Raw genomic sequence first — 15,327 nt, 5'->3', positions numbered from 1 at the left:
GGGGAAATTATTCAATCAAATTCTCTCTTTCTCCCAAGGTTTTTCAACTAGCTCACAGGAGAGCTGGTGCTAACCTCCTGGAACAGGGCTCTTTCAACTATATCATTCATTTTCAACCTTTGGTGGGATGGGGACAGTGAAGCCACTTTTTCAAACAAAATCATACACAGAATCCCAATATATAAAGTAGACAAAAGCTAAGTTGACCTATATGAAGTAGATCTAAAGTTGTGCCATCCTGACCTTGCTTGCTGAGTTTCCTGAGGCAGCTTCATGGAATAAAGTTTGAAAACCACTATACCAGTCTAGATGATATTTTCCCAACTCATTATTTCTATTGTTTATTTGCTAAGTAAGCATTTACAAGTATAGCCCTATAAAAAGGTAAATTACCAAAAGCCAAGCTCTTCAGAAGAGGTTCTATGAAAATACTTTGGCCAGTGAGGAGCAGCAGTAAAGCCCTGGGGATTACACACCACGGAAGTCAGCACTTTCCTCTAAGCCTTGCCACACGCTCCACATTCCACAACGATAACAGATTCAGCTGATTCATACCTCAATCTCTACATATGTAAAAACAATAACAGAAAATTTCAGGGCATTCAGATAGGCTACACCAAATGTACCACATAATTCATTTCAGGCAAGAAATAGCCCCCACTGCTTATCACTCTCCCTTCCATAGCCCAGTAATCAAAGCATAAGGAGAATTTAAACAAGCCTTGTGTGAACTATGCCTGTAAGTCATCACAAAATTTTCAAAATAATCCTGTTAAAAATCCAAATAGTAGTTCCTAAATGATGGAATCACTTATTAAATACTATTTTCCAGGGAGATATCATTCACTCACTCAAAATACATTTTGTCAAACCAACGGTTAATTCTCAGTTCTCTTCATTTGCCACATTTGATCATGCCTTCCGTAATAGATAAAGAAAGTGAGGCTCAGCAAATATAAGTAACTTATTCAAAAATCATACAAACTAGTACATATCAGAGAAGAGACTGGAACTGATATATGACTCCAAAACCCATGCTCAAAAAAGCCTCATAAATATTTGAAATTGTGTGTCAAACCCAAAGCAAAAGCCTAATAAGCCCTTTTTCTGCTCTGTAGGGTAGAACCAGAAGCAGATCAACTTAAATGTACACATGCATTTAAATAAAAACTAAAATAAAGGCTCTTGATTTTTCCCATGTGTCTTTTTCCATCTCTTCTTGCTGATCTCATATATTTAATTCTCACATGGAGAAGTAAAATCCGTTCATTAAGAATACTTTAATAAAATTCTCTTCCAGTGTATAAATGCACAATAACATTTTCATTGTGTATTTATACACTGGAAGAGAATTTATGGTCTATATGGATCTAACTGAATGACATTTATTCAGCAAATCTTTATTGAACATCTACAATGGGTACACATTTAAACCTTATCTATATAATCCTATGTGGAGAGCTTGACATTTTAATAGAACTGAACATTTCATGCTTCCCAAAATTACTCCAGTAATTAATAAAGGAAAAGGTATGAAAGAGTATGGTATTTGAAGTGAGAATTTTACTTCAGCCTTTAACAAGCGATATGAGTGCCTTTGGTATACTTGGACACATAAGAGAAATACTACTCTTTATCAACCAGCCTTATTATCCTTGTAAGAAAATGGATAAACCAGCCTTATTATCCTTGTAAGTAAACTTGTTTCTGGTGTCATAATAAGCATTAAATAGGCCACATATATAACTATCTAAAATAGCACTGTCCAAGAGAACTTTCTATGATGACAAAAATGTTCTATATCTTCAATGTCCAATATGATAGCCATTAGCCACATGAGCACTTGAAACATAGCTAATGTAACTGAGGAACCAAATTTTTTACAGAAATAAAAGTTTATTTCTCATTCAAAGTCCAGGAGACTCTCACCCAGGAACTGAATTTGATAATTTTATTTAATTTTAATTACTTTAAATTTAAATAGCCACATATGACTAGTGACTACTTTACTGGACTGTGTTGATCTAGAACAAAGCCTAGCACATAACAGATAACTGACATTGGTTTATTTCTATGTTCTCTATCATTATCAGTAATTTTTTATATCCCCCTCTTTACTAGATCAGTTCAACTAAAATAAAATAACTAATATCCCCCTCTTTACTAGAAGATCAGTTCAACTAAAATAACTAGAATCTCCTATAGGAAACTAACTTATAGCTATTAAATTGCTTCTTCACCCAAACAGCAATAGGAGCATAAAAACAAAAGTCATTTATTAATTAGCTGTATGCTCCATACACTGTGCTAACAACTTTGCATGATTACCTTATTTATTCTTTATGATAATTCAATGAAGTAGATGTTATTATTTTGTAAGTAGGGAAATTAAGCTTAGAATTTGTCCAAAGACACACAGTTAGCAAGTCAGTAAACAAAGATTTAAACCCAGGCAGTCTAATTCCAGAGACTGTGCATAAGGACCATGTTAAGCTGCCTGCATTTTAAAGAACCAGTTTACATAAAATTATGTACTCCACAATAAATAAATGTCCTCCCAACCAAACGCGCGCGCGCGCGCACGCACACACACACACACACACACACACACGCACACACACACACAGAGCAAATTGGAAATCAAACAATTTGAGCTTTAGACACAGTGTTATGCATGCTAACCCAAAGTAAGTCTCATGTACTAACTGGTATAACTGTAAATGTACCAAATCCAGTGACTACACTTATCAGTAAGGCTGAAAAACCACCACCACCTTTCTCTCTAGAATAAAATGACTAAAATATAAACTCCTATTTTAGAACAAATAGCCTATTTTGATAAAAGGGTCAGGGAGCAGAGACTGGACCTAGAAGCACAAGGCATAGGTAGTCAATATTTACTAGAGCCCCATGTCACTGGGATATGTATTTGTTAAGACATCAAACATTTCTGCTACAAGAAGATTAACTGGATTCATTACATTTGCATGAAGCACACTGCCACTCTTATCTCAATTCTAAAAGGAACTTATGACAGCATTTATGACAAAGTGTTTATTGTGCCCAAAGCTGGAATTCTTATTCCAGTTCTGCCTGACAAGTCAAGAGGCATATTTTACACAGCAAGCCATAGCATACTCTTTACTGAATTCCACAAGAACTTCTGGGTAGCAGGATAGGTCATATCTGACCCATTTTCTTCTCTCATGAAGACGAAGACGTGAAAAAGAAAAGGCCATTAACTTTTTACCCAGATCAAAACAAAGTATGTAAATCTGTCTCCTCCAAATCCATCATGTCTCTGGTTTCTCTTCAAAATTCATGATCCTTCATATTGCACAAGCTCTTTGGCCAAAGCTAGCATTGAGAAGTTCTCAATCCAGTATTACCAGTCACTAAAAATAAACTTCCTTAAAGATCTGTAATAAGTAACTTTTTAGGAAAACACTTGTACTTGTTTAGAGTTCCATCATACATCAGCTTACGGAAGTACAGATGAAGCTAAAACCATAATAAAAAATACGAATAGCACCAATGTTCTAGAAACATTACTAAAAAAACCAAGGAGCTGATGTAAGATAGAACAGTCAGGTAATTATGGAACCATTTATGTAGCTTTGCCTGACCTGGTACATGACCTGAAGCTAGTCTCTTTGCCACTTTATGCCTTTCAATCCTTATTAGTGATAGAGAATTAACTACTATATATCTCAGTCGAATAGTGAGTACATTAAATTAATAAACAAAATGCTTTGGGCAAAAGTCAAATGAATGTTAAATATTATGATATATTAAGCATTCATTTTCTTAGCACTCCTGTGGGGTTAGGAAGTTATCTAGATTTCATAGATGTGTAAACAGGCACAGGAGGTAGGTCACATGGTAAGCTTCCATTTACTTAGTCCCTGTGGGAAGGGAATAATATACAACTTTAGCAATCATATGAACCCTCTTGGCATATCTTACACAATCTTTAATACATTCAATCCTTAACTTAATGTTGCATCTTTTAACATACCATCAACGGAACAAACACAGCTCTGAATAAGTGAGGAAAAATAATTCTATGTGCTTTGGCAAGAACAGTCATAGAAAGATACAGATAATCTCAAGATGAAATTTGCATTATTATTTTCAAGATTTCACCTCCACTAACATGTAGAGTCCTTCAACCACAGGAATTAAGAAACATGGTTTCTATGAAAACACTCTGAAAATAATTTTTAAAGGTTGTCACAGGCTTTCATGATGGTGTGTCCCATCCAAGTTCCCTGGAATGTATATTTGCCCTTTGGGCTTTTTAGCAACTGTTCAGAAAGAGAAAACAAATCCAAAGAAACTAAAGAATGAGAAGGGCTAAGGAAGGCCAAAATGAGGGCAAAAATACTACTCATGTGTAATGGAATATAAAAAGAAGCACAGAAGATTTTTTGCTCTTATCTAAGGCTGTATTTCTTACCCGACTCCGAAGACAGTCAGCCAGGTTTCGGCGTGTGAAATTAGCTGCTGCTGTAGGAGACAATTCATAACCTGGTACAAGAGATAAAGGGTCACATTTAAGTGAAGCAGAAGGAATAACAATACCCCAAATCATTCCACCACTCCTCTTCTTACAGCCTACCATCCTCTGTATACTCAAGAATATTTAAAGAACAAGGAGTACAATCTTATTTCTTGTCCTTTTCCCCATATAACAGTTGTGAAATGGCTCGTTAGTACTGACAATAATTCCTGGTCACATAACAGAACCAAGGTGAGATCTAACCATTCTGTGGTAAGAATAAATTCACAGCCTTAAGTTATTCATTCATCAACAGACTATAGTTTCCTCTGTATAATGAAAGGGGTACAAATACAAAGGTGTTGAAAAAAAAAGAAAGAGGTCTTGAGATGCCAATTTTTTTTAGTTTATTTTAAAAAGATAAAGGGAAAAGAGAGGCTGGGAGTTAGGATCGTCTCAGAGTTATATTTTACAAAGTTTTCTTTTTTAAAAAAGTAACTTTATTAAGAAGTGTAATAGGATTTTCAAAAGTCCAAGCCACCGAAAATAAATTTTCTACCATTAAACATTTTTAAAAAGAGTATCTCAAATGTAAAACCTTTAAAAAAAAGTTGTAATGCCAACAAAAATACAGTCCAAAGGAATGGCATCAGGTGTGAATTTCATAGTGCACTCACTTCAGAACGTAACTCTCAGTAAAATGGGACTAGTACCGAAAGACACAAGAATGACTCACAACTCAGCAGGCTCACACATAAAATGCCAATTTAGAAAGACACATAGCATGTGGTTATTCCCTATAACATTTTAAACACCAGTGTCACGTAAGATTTAGATTAAAATTCTAACAAATATTTATTGAACAGCTACTATATTTCAGGGTCTATGTTAGGTGCTTTCACATATGTTAATGAATTTCATCCTCATGTCAAGTCTCTTAGTAAATATTAAATCATAATGGAAGCAAATTTAGACAAGCAGATATACTTTCCAATTCTCCACCTAATCCTGTAAATACAATTAAGGATTTGACAGTTATTTTAAAGGCGGAAAAGTCTGATGCCTGACCACCCACAGATACATTTTTCTTTCTTTCTCTTATTTTAGCTCAGTTCCTAAACTTTAATATGCATAGGAATTACTGCATAAAGTTACATACACAAAACTATACTTGACAGGTAATTATAATGCATCCTTCACTTGCCATGTAGGCAAAAGTAGAACCATTAAAAAATAATTCTTGAAATTTTCCAAGCTGCTTAAACCTAAGTACATGTGCTTTAGGTTCCTGACTGGTGGAGAATGAGCCCTGTTCATCTTTGAATTCTCTATGGTACTAGGCAGAGTGTTTAACACAGATGAGGCCCTCAAAAATATTTATGGAATTGAATAAATAATCCTAAATTTGCTGCCTAAAAAACCATATGAATGAATCATATCTAGTCATTTTACATATACAATTATATTCAAATTAAGTTCCTTCACAGGTCCACATTATACCAGTGCTGTGTATAACAGTGTTATTAAACTGTGAAATAAGTAAATGAAAATAAGGTTCTTTCTGCTAGACTGTCACTATAAAAATCCTAGATCAGAGGGCTAATAGCTAATATTATTTGATTAAGGGGCTTTCCCAGTGGATAAGAGTTCATGAGCCCCAGAGAGAACTCACAAAATATCTCACAAAAAACTAATTATCTTCCTACACAAGAACTTACCAGCAAGGCAAGGCAGAACTCTTTTATGACAGTAATGCAATTACTCAGAGGTTTAAGTTTACAAAGCATTTTCATACATATTATTCATTAACATTATTATAATTCCATTTTAGAGATAAGGAAAATAAAAGGGCCAGAGAAGATAAGTGACTTGTCATACCAAAAAAAAAAAAGTAAAACCAGGTTAACTTAGGTCTTTTAGTTCTGAGATTCAGATATACTTTAGCTCAAATCATATCCTCTGAAATATCTAAGATTTAAAAAGTCCGATAGTACCACACCCATCTCTAAGATGGTGTTAGTTTTATCCCCCAAGTATCAGTGTTATAATGGTTCTCTTCTCTGCTCTGAGAATTTTGTAGAAAATCTTTAGGATCAGAAAGAGGGTCTAGAGATAAGGTTTCAAAAATAAGAAGACTCAAACAAAAACATGACCACCTTGGTCTGCTCATGTGGATAACCACCAATAGAGAATATTCTTTTCAGTTCAAGGTTAAAGACAAACCAACTAAAAATACATTCTAAATGTTACCCACCATTTCGCATCTTATAAAGTTGCACATTTTTCTGAATATATTCTGCAAACTGTACAGTGTCTCCAGCCTCTCCAACACATAGGAGTAAGATTTTCTCACTCATCTTAAACATCTTGTCATGATCTGCTCAAAGAAAAAATCAGTGTTAGAAATTACCTTCTCAGAAATTTACAATTATATAGGTAACTACAAACAGGTTTATCAATTACTATATTTAATAATTTGACTAATCACTGTTTTTAGAAGATTTTAATGGGCAATTGCATTAATTACTCTCTTCATTCTCTATGTTAAACCCATCGGCATATTTAACGTCAATTTCAGTTGGAGAATATATATGAAAGCTAACAATTGAGAACACTGTTAAAAATATTTAAAGGCCTTTGAAATGCAAGGAACAAAACCAAAAAAACTGAAGAAATCAAGACATTACCTTTAGGCTCATGAGTACAAAGCCCTGAAATGTCTCTATTAATACAAACGCTAGTTATTATGTTTATACACATACAAAAGCACATATGAAAAAGATTGGTGCTACAATTAAAATTAAGGTGCCATCTCAAGAAAGAAATCAATTGAGAATACAAATCACCTTAAAAAGTAAACCACCTCCATTTCCAAAGCAAAAAGAAAATTAAAATGGTTGCCAAAGTGAAAATTCTAAGGAACATGTAACACTAAGCTATTTAAAAACTCCTCAAAAATCCCAACATGCTAATCTTATCTAGCTGAACCAGACTCACTCAGATTAGACAGATAAATAAGTAATATGACTACAATTAGTGCCTAAGGAAGAACATTCCATATTCAGTTTGCAGCTTCAGAAAAAGCCTAAATCTTCCTATCTTACTCTTGCTTTCACTTTTCATTTTTCAAATAGTGCTGAATAATCTTCCCTGGGAGACATGTTTCCTGCATGAAAGCTTCTGAAATGTCAAAATCCCTTAATAGGATTTAAAAAACAAAATGCTATAGTCAAACATTTTACAAGTGTTTGTGAGTTGCAGATACCAGGAACACGGCTTAGACTTTGAAAACACACACACACACACACACAGCCAGTAGATAGTTTCAAATTGCCTTGAAACTCCTAAACGAACAAGCTTATTTGTTATAGACTACAAGAGATTTAAAGATTGTTAGTTTGCACACTTGTTTAAGAAAGAAAAAAAAAATTACTTACAGTTATATTACCTATGCAAAGAAAAAGGACCAGAAGAGTATTAGATGCCACTGGCATCTAAGTTTTTGCCAGTGGCAAGAGTATGGGCAATTTGTATTTCCTTCTTTTTGCTTATTAGTAGTTCCTAAAATGTCTATACTTATTAATACACATCATTTTTGTAGGAAAGCATTACTTAATAAGTCTGCATTATTTTCATGAGAAGAAAAGCTGTTCTTATTATGTCCCATTTAGAAGAAATGCTAAAATTCTAGGCAGTAAACTGTTCAACTTTGAAATAAACTTAATACAAGGCCAAAAGTGGCTTTTAAACATCTATTGCATGTCCAGTGAGTAATGAGGGGGCATATAAAAACAAAAGTGATAGATGATAATGTCTCCCTGAGTTGTGCAGGAAACAGCTTGTGTAGTTCTAGGGAATTTCTGATCTTCACAAAGAACTTAGAAGATCCACATACAAGAAACAAATGGACAACAAAATGAACATCAGTGAACAAGTCTATGGAAAACCAGCTAGATTAGAACCCAACAGACCTTAGTCATAATCTGGGCTCAATACTCTGAATCTGGGTAAATTATTTGCCCTCTCTAAGCCCCGGTTGCCAAGTATGTTCACAGTAAAGCTATGACTTACTGCTACCTAACTCATAGATGGAAAAAACTGTACATGTTCAATATTATTAGCCTCAGCGTTAGACGATATAATTCAGATTATACATGCTATATAAATACAGAAAAGAAGAGCATTCTGTGTGGGCTGGAGAATTCCGAACAATTCTCTACAGGCCAGGAGACAAGAGACAAGAAATGAGGCATATAACTAACTAAAATGAAGAGTTGTGATACTTTAATACACAAGCAATCTCTGGGAAATATCTTCTCTATTTTTGTATTAAATATCTTACAAAGTGACAAACTAACACACTGATTGGAAGTATCATTCTCATTTTATACTTGGAAAAAATGAATCCCAAAAGGTTACTCATTTTCAGCATTCTCACCTATCCTAAACAAGTTCCTTCACGAAATGAAAGGTAGGAAAAAGTCCTTATACAGTCCCAAAGTTCCTATCACAAAAATTTTTATACCAGAAAAGACGATAGGAAAAACTAAATACTGAGTTAAGTGCAATTATTTCCAACCATTTTTCAAGAACTAACTCAAATTCATCTTTCTTCCATACCACAGTGATCTTTCTTTTCTCTGAATACCCTTAAGATTTACCTTTGAAATCATCAATTTAAAAACTATCCTAATACTTACTAGTGATACTTCTTTTATCATACAAAATCATTCTGTAGTATTTATTTCCTTGGTTTCTTAATGTCTTAGACCACTCTATGGATTATACATAATACGCTGCATCCCTTATAACACCCAGAAGCACTGTGTACATAAGTAGGCTTAAAGAACATTCTACTTTTCAAAGTGAATTAACATACTTTATTGTGATGAAACAGAACAACTGTAAAGGTACTGACTTGGTTATTGCTCTATTTGGGCACCACTTCATGCTAAAATCACTTAAATGTCAAAGGTCTTAGTTTCAAAATAATGGACAGATTATTTTGTTTTTACTCTCAAAATAATTTTACTCCTTTGGAAAGCATGATTTACAAACAGAACTTCTACAAACTAATCATGGAATTTCGTATAGTAATTTGACTTACAAAACAATCCATATCACAATACAGATGTTTAACAAATCACTTTCAAGTCTACTTCTTCTTCAGAAAGAAAAGAACTCAAGCAAAGTCCCTCAGAGTTCTTTCCAAGTGATGACAACCTGACAACCAGATCGCTGACAAAAGCAGTGGCGGATACTTTTTTCCCTTTGTTCGCATACTTCAGGAAACCCCAGATTTAATCATTTTTCTTTCTTTAAACCCCAGATGAACTATTATCTGCCCTCGAAGCTTTCCCTAATCTCTACAACCAGAATCTCTTCTTCCTTTGGATTATCTAAAAACAATCTCTTCTTCCTCTGCAGTACCTGAGAAGTTTGACTGTACTTTTCAGAAGCAGCATAATTTTCTAGCTTGTGTTATAAGTACTGGTACACATGTATGAGTCTCTTGTTAAATTGTATTCTTTTAAGATACAAGCCATATCTTATTCTTCTTTGCATCCCTTCAGCATTTAGCACTGTAAAAGTTACCTAAGTGCCCAAAATCTATTTATCAAGTGAACATTAGGTCACCAGCACCAAAGAATAGTATTTTTTCAACAGTAACATGTCTATAGACAATCCTGAAAACACACTCTTGGATTCCACAGATCAATAATCAAAAATCTTTAAACAATTATTTACTGAGTCCTGACTATAAGGAAACAGTATGAACAGTTATGGGCAAAAGATATGGATTCAAACTGCATAGGTTTGAATCTGGGTTCTGCCACTGTGGCCTTAGGTAAGTTTCTTAACCTCTATAAACTAACCTCAAAACTAACACCTATAAACTGGCGATATAATAATGCCTACTGCAAAAGGTTAAATGAATAATGTAAATTGCCTAAAACAACACCTATACATAGTGTTTAGTATTATTATTACTAAGTATCTGTCACTGTGCTAAGCAATGGCAAATTTTTTTTCACTAAATCCTTCCAACGAGCTTGTGAGATTAGTATTACTAACCTGATGTAACGGATGAGGAAATTAGGGCACTGCAAAATAACTTGCACAAACTCATAAAGCAAATTTAAAATAAAAAAACAAAAAACAGGGCTCTAGTCTCCCAACTCCACTAACTACTTAAATGTAAGAAAAACGAAACACCAACGCCCTGGAAAACAAGGATGAGAGCTGAAACACGGGAGAATACAGGCAGCGAAGGAGAAATGCCAAGTTTCTGGTCGCACAGTCTCACTCTCCCCAGGAGCCCACCTTATGCTGCCAGTAAACTAACCACATTAGTAACAACAGGAAATTCATCAGAGATTCTGTGGTGCCGGGCAGACGCTTAAATACCTAAAAACTTAATTCCCTTAGGCAACTCTCGCCTAGCAAGCTTTTAACGAAGGCCGGAGCAGAGCACTGACCTGGGAGCCTTGGGAGGAGCGAATATTAAGGCCCTAAACTTGCCTGCCTGTCTCCTAATTCTAAAAAATAAGGTGTAGATCGAGGCAGGAGGGGTCCCACCTCCCTGAACTCCCTGGTACCAACCCAACATCCTACCACCATCACCACGAACTTTTTCCCGGCTGCCCCTACACCCAGGCCCAACCCGGCCTCCCCTGGTTCCTCTCACCGTCCTTCATCTGGACAATATTGTTAGCGGCCACCCGGTCAGAGGCGACAAGGACATAGTCGGGGCCCTGAATGCCGATGAGATACTCCATGGTGGCGGGAAGACGGGGACTGTAGTTTCCGAAGAGTCAAGGATTCGCCGGCTTCTCGGCCGCACCGGTGAGACAGCACCGCGGACTGCAGTTTTGCTCGACGTAGGCCGCGCGACGGCCCCGGCCACTGGCGCTCTCAGATGACGTACAACTGTCGCGAGAGGTTGCAAAGCGGATGTGCGTTTGTTGTATTAAGCTCCCTGTTTGTTTCTTGGCGTGTCTGGTCTGTAGCAGTGCAGGCACTTCTGAGCGTTCACGTTATGTAACGCCCAATTTCGATATTTATAAACTGAGAGTTAAAAACTTGCTTGAGGATGAAATCATGTACTATATCTAAAGTCCCGAGGACATGTAAATGCCAAAAAGGCGTGTGTCCCTAGATGGCTGTTTGCTCGGTAAAATATCTGCAGAAACTCATTCCTTACAAGCCAAACTGGAGAAAATAAATTTGACCAGAGCCCTTCTTACATGTTTCACAAAAATAAAATATGAGTGAGTTAAATTTATAAGCGTAAAGACTAAAGATATCAAAACAATGGAAGAAAAAAGAAGAATTTGATCACCTTTTGAAGGGACACGTGTTTCTAAGTATGACAGCAAACCCAGAAACAGTATAGTAAAAGATTGACAATTCGGCTACATAAAGTCTCTATATGGTGAAAGTCATCATAATGTTCAAACATAAATATAAATTGAGAAGTATTTCAATATATGAAATAGTTAATATCTGTAACTTAAAAGGCATTCTTACAAATCAGTGGAGGAAAGATAACATGATTTTTTAATGGCCAAAGGTTAAGGACATGCAAGTCACAAAAGAAGCAATACGAATAGCAAATAAACATGAAAAGATCTGCAACCTCAATGGTAATTAAGAACATGAGAAATATGGAACACTAAAATTATAAATTCTTGGTAAGATTATAAATTGGTCATGACCTTTTTATAGAGGACAATTGGATGTCTATTAAAATTAAACGTACATAACTTTTTATATGTGTCCTAAACAAATATATGTATAAATATCCAAATATTTGTATGCAGAGATATTCACTGTAGCGCTGCAATGGCAAAAGGAAGGGACCAACTGAAATGTCCATAAGTGGAGAATTTATTGTATAAATTATGATACACTCATGCAATGGAATATTATTCAGCCATTAAAAAGAATAAAATGAATCTAAATATGCTTATACATTCCTTGTGGCTCAGAAATGTTAAATGAAAATGAAAATGCATTCCTATATGTAGAATGATGCCATTTTGTTCTATATATATATATATATATATATATATATATATATGAATAAGAATGGAAAAATATATTTACATATGTTCCAACATCAAATTATACGCAGTTGTTACCTCTGGTAAGAGTGATGGGAAAGGAGGTCTCTCACCTTTTATTTTATATATATCTGTATTGTTTGAATGTTTCACAATGCTCCTATATTACTTATTTTTTAAAAATAAGACAAAGCATAGCCATCACTTTATATCTGCCAACCATTCTGGAAAAAGCTGAAATAATCCAGGATTACTTTCTGACATCTACAATTCAGTCTCCATACTAGCCATACTAGCTTCCTGAAAAATGGAAACAGAATTGCAATTTTATTTCAAACACAACCGTGCAATTCATTTGCTTCTGCAGAAATGTATAATTCTTACTCTATTCTGAATGTTTCTTCCAGCTCTCTGCCCATGAAGGAACACAGACCCTGAGGAGTATGGGGCAGCACATCTATCATGGGATGGATACTAGGGGCAAGGAGGTCATTAAGTCAACTATCCCACTATGAACACAGATGCATCCATCATCCTAGAAATCCTTTTCTTAAACATTACTGGGAAAGAAGTCTCTCAAGCCTTTGTCTCTCCCTTTCTCTCGCTCCCTCCCTCCTCCTCCCCATCTCTGCCATTGTGTGTGTTCTGTGTTTTTTAATTGCAAAAAGTACATATTTATACTACACACACACATATATACACACATACAAATAATATAGAAGAAATGAAGCATTAAATACTTCTCCTTCCACCAGATGTCTGTATCCTTCCAGATCTTTTTTCCTTCATACCTACCAATATTCATTCATTCATTCATGAAGGCTGCAGAATTCTAAATTAGAATATCCGCAATCTTTTTTTTTAAAGAACCCGACAATCTTTTAAGCTGGCTATTCTCTCTTCCTCTCCAAGACTCTTGAAATCTCCTCTAGATAAGTCACACCAGAGAGTCTCTTAACTTCTTTATATAGAAGAAAGTGGATTTTCAAGACCTAACTTGTGTTATCTCACTAGAAGTCAAGGAGAATTCCTCCTCCACTTAAAGGCTTAGAATAACTGAGTCTCAGAATTAGAAAAAAATGTCTGTGCTTGTTCCAAAAACAGCATGATGTAGCCAACTTTTCCTGTAAAGACCAGATAGTAAATATTTTTGCCTTTTCAGACCATACAGTATCTGTCACACTGTTTAATGATACTACTGTAAGAGCAAAAGCCACCATAATCAGCATATAAATAAGTGACCACGGCTATGTTCTAATAAAACAAAACCATGTGAGGGGAAGAGACAGTGGTGGATTTGGCCCACGGGCCATAGTTTCCCAATCCCTAATGTATCAGGAGGACTGTAAATCAACACCTAACTCTGGTCCCATCTCTACTTTTTCCAATCTTGGTGCAAAATTTATTAAACTTCAATTTCCTTATTCATAAAAGAGATATTCAGAAGAGAGATTTGCTTTGTATTTCTTTTGAGATAGGAAGGGGATGCAGGTTTTGGTTGGTTCCATCAATATAAGGAACCATATCCTGATTCTTCATGAACCCTGAGGAGTTTGGCAGGAACTTATAAAAGAATAACTGTACTGTATCTAGAAAATATGGCTATAATATGGTAAGCTACCCGCCTTGCCAAGACTCCCAAGCCCAAGGTGATGTGGAAGTATCAGTACAGCCCACACTCAACAGACTCTGTGAGCTTAGACAATAGTGTAGGGATAACGTTAGGCTGGAGATCAGAAGCTCACCCTTAAATATTCAGAAATGTTAATGTATTGGATACTGTCAATGCCCTGGCCATAGCCCTATTACCTACCTGTGGTAGCTGCTATTCCCCAGTTGCTAAAAATGTTGTTTGGTAACAACTCACAACTGTCCCTTTAGTCAGAGAATTTCCCTCAACCATGTGGGAGGCATTCTTGCCTGAGAGGTTCTGTACCTATACCTGCCCCCAGCCAATGACTGATTGACACAAGGGGAAAAAATCAGTTCCTTCAATTTAAAGTGGGATAGTTTGTCCTCCAGAATCTCCCTGTGGATCAGCCTAAAGCTAGTCTACAGCCAAGACCACATTCTTGCTTAGCTTTTTCCCCTTGCCTTATCTCGCTTCTGTTACTCCCTTTTTCCTGAGAGTACTCCCCCAGGAATAAATGACTTGAATAAGCATCTTCATTTTGGCTCTGTTTCTAGGAAACTTAATCCAAAATATTTGGTACCAAAAGTGATCCTAGAAATTTATGAGATGTAGCAAAAGTAGTTTTAAGAGAGAAGTTCATAGCTATCCAGGCCTACCTGAAGAAACAAGAAAATTTTCTAAATAAACAACCTAACTGAAAATCTAAAGGAACTAGAAAAAGAACAAACAAAACCCAAAGTAAACAGAAGAAAGGAAATAACTAAGATCAGAGTGGAAATAAACAAAATAGAAAGTTTTAAAAACAATAGAAAAACATCAATAAAACAGCTGGTTCTTTGAAAAGATAAGCAAAATTGACAAACCTTTAGGCAAACTCATCAAGGAAAAAAGAGAGAGAGCCCAAATGAATAAAATCACAAATGAAAGACAAATTACAACTGATGCCACAGAAAAACAAGGAATCATTAAAGAATACTACAAAAAATTATATGCCAACAAATTCAAAAACCTAGAAGAAATGAAAATATTCCTAGAAGTATATAATTTTTTAAGACTTTACCAGGAAGAAACTGAAATTTTAAACATTGTGACTACTAACAATGAAATTGAACCATGGTCTCCTAACA

At 35.4% G+C, this 15,327-nt stretch overlaps 1 protein-coding gene across 1 annotated transcript in view; it reads right to left on the bottom strand.

Moving 5' to 3' along the window:
* The window catches only part of PSMB2 (proteasome 20S subunit beta 2), a 28,081-nt gene extending 16,679 nt beyond the window's left edge, over nucleotides 1-11,402 (bottom strand). The window contains exons 1-3 of the mRNA XM_039850957.1: nucleotides 11,190-11,402; nucleotides 6,756-6,878; nucleotides 4,460-4,530 (exon numbers count right to left, since the gene is read on the bottom strand). Of these exons, the coding sequence (XP_039706891.1) occupies nucleotides 4,460-4,530; nucleotides 6,756-6,878; nucleotides 11,190-11,280 (285 nt within the window). The 5' untranslated portion in view covers nucleotides 11,281-11,402. The remainder of the gene's footprint in view (nucleotides 1-4,459; nucleotides 4,531-6,755; nucleotides 6,879-11,189) is intronic.
* Nucleotides 11,403-15,327: the final 3,925 nt, after the last annotated feature.

The sequence above is a fragment of the Pteropus medius genome, unplaced genomic scaffold (assembly GCF_902729225.1).
Source record: "Pteropus medius unplaced genomic scaffold, Ma_sr-lr_union100, whole genome shotgun sequence".
NCBI classification, from domain to species: Eukaryota; Metazoa; Chordata; class Mammalia; order Chiroptera; family Pteropodidae; genus Pteropus; species Pteropus medius.
The sequence above is the reverse complement of the archived record's forward strand: the minus strand, read 5'-3'. Positions and strand labels throughout refer to the sequence as shown.